The sequence below is a fragment of the Geospiza fortis genome, unplaced genomic scaffold (genome assembly GCF_000277835.1).
Source record: "Geospiza fortis unplaced genomic scaffold, GeoFor_1.0 scaffold40, whole genome shotgun sequence".
Classification (NCBI taxonomy): Eukaryota; Metazoa; Chordata; class Aves; order Passeriformes; family Thraupidae; genus Geospiza; species Geospiza fortis.
In genome coordinates, this window is record NW_005054297.1 from 16,083,419 (window position 1) to 16,088,172 (window position 4,754).

At 39.7% G+C, this 4,754-nt stretch overlaps 1 protein-coding gene across 1 annotated transcript in view; it reads left to right on the plus strand.

Annotated features, from left to right (window-relative positions):
* VPS37A (VPS37A subunit of ESCRT-I) overlaps positions 1-4,754 on the plus strand; it is a 15,057-nt gene that overhangs the window by 1,265 nt on the left and 9,038 nt on the right. Inside the window, exons 2-4 of the mRNA XM_031059679.1 lie at positions 186-232; positions 3,288-3,362; positions 4,343-4,457. Of these exons, the coding sequence (XP_030915539.1) occupies positions 186-232; positions 3,288-3,362; positions 4,343-4,457 (237 nt within the window). The remainder of the gene's footprint in view (positions 1-185; positions 233-3,287; positions 3,363-4,342; positions 4,458-4,754) is intronic.

Consider the following 4,754-nt stretch of genomic DNA (forward strand, 5'->3'; position numbering starts at 1 on the left):
GGGCCCCCGAGCCGGCGGCGCCGCAGCCCGGGCCGGCCTAACCCCGCGCTGTCCCGGGGCTGAAGGGTCCCGCCGGGCTGTCCCCGGTGCCGCGGGGTCCTCGCCGGAGGACAGTGCGATGTGGGACCCCGGCGGGCCGGGAGGAAGAATACGGAAACTGAAAAGTCCAGCTGGCTGTCGGGGAGGCGTCCCCGCTGGCTTCGGTGGGGCCTGGCCGGGTGATCGGGTGCAGGTCGGTGTGCCCGGTTTCACTTGCCATTGACAGGAAAGCCTGCTAATGGGGTGTCATGTCTTTGGAGAGACGCGACTACGTCTTGGCATAAAACCTGTCTGGAAGCTGTTTGTAATAGCGCACTTGATTAAAAGTTGAGACTAAAACGTAGAGCACCAAGGAGTTGTGTGGCACAGTGGCCTGCCAGTAGTGGCACTGTGGCATAGCAGCCCTACTGCCTTTACAAGCTCTCTTTTCCTGGTGTTCAGTGCTACCTGCTAAAAACTGGCTGCTCCTTAAAAACTAGTTTTGTTTAGATGGTGAGAAGAGGTCAGTTGTGTTTACTCCTGTTCAACATCCACATTTTTAAAGCAAAACAGTTTATTCTGAGGTACTCCCTCTTGGTAGTATGCTGCCCTGTTTTGCCTAGTCGTTTAACACTCCTCACATTTTAGAAGGAGATCCACATTTCATGCGTTTGAAGTTATAGTTACAGGGAAGTAAGCATTCTACTGACATACAACTGCCTAGCATTTCTGTAGAACTGAAATGGTAGCTGCCTCCAAAACAATTCAGATAAAGGACAGAGAATGCTTTCTGTCACATCAGACTGACACTCAGAGTGGAAGAGATACTAAATGCATTTCAAAGTTTAATAACTGCAGATAGTTTGCATTCCTAATATTTTGAATTATCACACAGCAAACATAAATGTGATGGTATTCTAAGTATTGTTGCTTGAATAAGCATAAGTCTGTTCAGAGCTAATTTCACAGATATTTTGGAGACAGTTCACTTTTCCCAAGGAGCTGTTCCTGTGGGCATATAGGAGCTTAGTTAACTTAAAAGTTTTTGTTGGGCTGGCCTTACTTGGCCTTTTGTTTATATCCACTTTTTAAAAATCTGGCAGCGAGATGAGCTCATCCTGAATTAAGTCCCCAAAAAAGGGATCAGATTTTGTCAGTCAGCTTGCTGAACTGGTTTGCTGCTGTTTGTGCAGGCACCAGCTCAAGCACAGAGAGAGGGGGAATGGATGCTGTAGCCAGGAATTGAGGTGAGTGGTAGGGACATGGTAGATGCCCAAATGTCATTCCTTTATGAGTATTGTTGTTGCTCTTCAATAAAATGCTCAAAATTCATGCTATGCTGTAGTTAACTAAGTTAGTCAAGTTTGGTCTGTGTTGTCTTAGGTCATAAAAGCTCAGGTATGTGTGATCTTAATTTCAGTAAAGCAGCTAACTTTCCTGTACATAGTCCCTCTCAGGTTAGGAGCTTGAAATAAAACCTTTGCATTTAAAAAGGTTTTTGATGTTCTAGACAAAATTAAGAATGTATCATTTTTTCAGTGTACTCATTCCCTCTTGGGGAAGCAACAACAAAGGTTATTAGTTCAAGGTTTTTCCTAAGCAGGGTTATAACTGTTAGAACATTCAATGAGCTTCTGGCTTGCTTGTTCTTTACTCTCTTTCCTCATCTTCCTCCCCAGTTTCCATGTGAGTGGAGTGTAATTATATACCCTTCTCAAAAGGATTTTGCAGCAGGCTAATGAAAAGTGTGGCAGATGATTACAGGGCAGGAATGTGAGAGATTCCAGAGAGAATCCTTCAATTAAGAATGAGAAGGTGCAGATAGTGGTGTGTGGTGTAACACAGCAGAACCCTTGATTTGAATTCTCCTGTGCAAGATATTTGATGTTTTCTTCAAAGAGCATGTGATTTCACAGGGAAGGAGCAAATACTGAGTTGTCTGTGAGAGGAATAAGATTTGGCTGCAGAAAGCAAGATTCATAGCTGAGTTAGTGTCTTACTCCCATTTGTTCCCCAAGCTCTTAAAGACTTAGTTTTGAATTCTACGCCCCAGTAGTGCCTTGGAAGGACAAAAAACACTCCCAATACTACTCTTAACACACATTTGCAGGTAATGTGTTCTGGGTTTCTTGAGAAAGGACTTGTATGGAATGTACCTGGCAGTGGATGGGAGGAGCATTTCTGAAGTTGGATCAAAAGATGTTTTCTGGGAACGCCTGGCTGCCATTATTTGCCGTTGAAGCTGTGTTCCCTCCCCTGTATAAGGGGAGGTTACAAAGACTGTTATAAACCAGGTACAAGCAGGAAAAATACATGGAAGCACAATCAGTCTGCTTTTACAGTTTGTTTTGATTCATTGTAAGAGGAAGCTTGTTTTCTGCCCTTCTGTCTTTTACTCTCAGCTTAGATATGGTCATATTGTCTAGAAATTCTGCTTCTGCGTTAAGTTTTCCTCTCCACCTCCTCCACATTCTCTTGGATACTCTCTTTCAAAACAGTCTTGCTGTGCATAGATATTGTAGAATGCTTTGAGTATTGAAATCAACTTCCTAATAATGTAGTTCATTTCAAGATTTTTCCCTCTGTAATTTACCTGTTGCAGGAAAAACAAATTTGCATTTGACCTTACTAGATTTTATAAGGCTCATCAGTGCTTTCAGGAGGGCCTGGGTCTTGAGTGTCACTGGAGCTTTACATTGTTGAATGTAACTCTACTCCAGATAATTCTTGAAAGCTTGTGCAAGTGCAATGAGCTTGGTGTACATAGTGAAAACTACTGTTAAATATTAGGCTAATCTGTTAAGGAAAATGACTAGTCTAATAAATGTTCTACATATTGATCTGAAGGCAGTGTTGCAGAGCAATGTTAACCTGATATAATGCCTTGGTGAAGTAAATCTTTAATCAGATAAAATTCAGTATATTAAAAAAACAGTGATGTGTTGTCTTAAATTAAGCCAGTAATGGGAGAAAGATAAGTTGAGATTGTTGTCAAAAGCATGAGTAGTGTGATTTCTCCTACTGTAGTTCTTTGCTTGTGACCATGTATGAGGGTTAAATGTTAAATCCACTATTTTTTTTGCTTTAATCTTAATATTCAATATAGAATGCTGAAGACTATTAGCTTACTCCAGCCTTTTCAATTTTGTTCTTACAGGGCTTTTCAAAACTAAACTGAATACAAATGTCTGAGGTCATGCTTGTTTCTTTTAGACTTTTAGCTGTTATATTGACCACGCAATAGATGCTAACAATTTTTTCTTTGACAGCATTGCAGAAATACAGAAAGATGTGGAATATCGGCTGCCATTCACTGTAAACAACTTGACAATTAACATTAACATGTAAGTAGAGTGGACTGTGTCTATGCACATCTTGAAAATTAAAATTGTTCTTAAAAAATATAAAGTGGTAATAGAATATAAGCTGCTCCCAGCTCACAATTAATTTCAGGAACCATAGCCTGGATTTATATTAAAGGTTATAGTGATCTGGGTGGAATTGGCTCTGTACAAGATACAGATGTTCAGCTGTGTCGTGAGAGCAAAATCATATTTTACTGTTCTCAGTTCCTAACATAGCTGTGTGATTTTAGTTGAAGGTAACTAGGGGGAAAGGCTTGAGGATTTCTGATAACTTTGATTCCCTGCCACTGAAAATAAGCTTGATTGGTAATTTCTTAGTCTGCTGTAACTCCATAGTCTTACCCTGGTGAAGCTTCTGGATCATAACTCAAGTGATTTATTGTAATATTTCCTGTAAATTTACTTTGGGGCCACACTTTTTTCTGGCAAATGTTGATAGTATTCTGTTCACAAGTTTATATCACTTTGTCCTGCAGAGTTGGCCTAATATTCTTACAGGCTACACTGCATTGTATTTGTAGTAATAACTTCTGTATTTGAAAATGTTCTTGTTATACTACAGCTTCTTTATTAGTTTGTCAGACCATGTGCTAACACCAAGGCTGCAGGTTCAGTGCCTGTATGGGCCATGCACTTAAGAGCTGGACTCGGTGATCCTTGTGGGTCCTTTCCAACTCAGAATATTCTGTGATAATTGCTCCTTTGTTATACTTACAGTTTTGCCCAGTGAATGCTCTCTTCAGTTTTGTGGAAGTCTGATGCTCCAATCTGTTGGACTTAAAATTTTGTAACTGAATAATCCTTTTGTATGCTTCATTCATTGTGCACTTGTCCATAACAGTTCTCATAGAAAAGTATGTTTATGTAATTAACAGCACTTTTTCTTTGCATTAGAAGCCTTCTTATGCAAACTTTATCATGGGGTGTCACTGTAGTAATAATTATTCTTGTATTTGCAGTTTGCTTCCACCTCAGTTTCCTCAGGAAAAGCCAGTCATCAGTGTTTTCCCACCTGTGAGACATCATTTAGTGGACAAGCAGGGGGTATATGTGACCGGTCCATTAATAAGTAATGTATGTATCATTTGTAGCTTCGCACAGATCTACTGTTAATAGCAGTTTTAATACGTCTCACGCAAGATTATTGTTAATACTCCTGGTAAAAAAGATTAGTATAGATCCTAATCTCTTTCAAACTGTATTTCAGGGCCTGAAAACAAATTCTGAAGTGTTCAGTAGTTATTCTAATTATTTTTTTGTGTGTTTTACTGATACCATTTCTGACTTGAATATTCCATGTGTCTAAAACTATTTTAAGTTATGAAGTCTTAGAAAATTATTATCACATTTTTTTTGTTATTGTTAATAGAA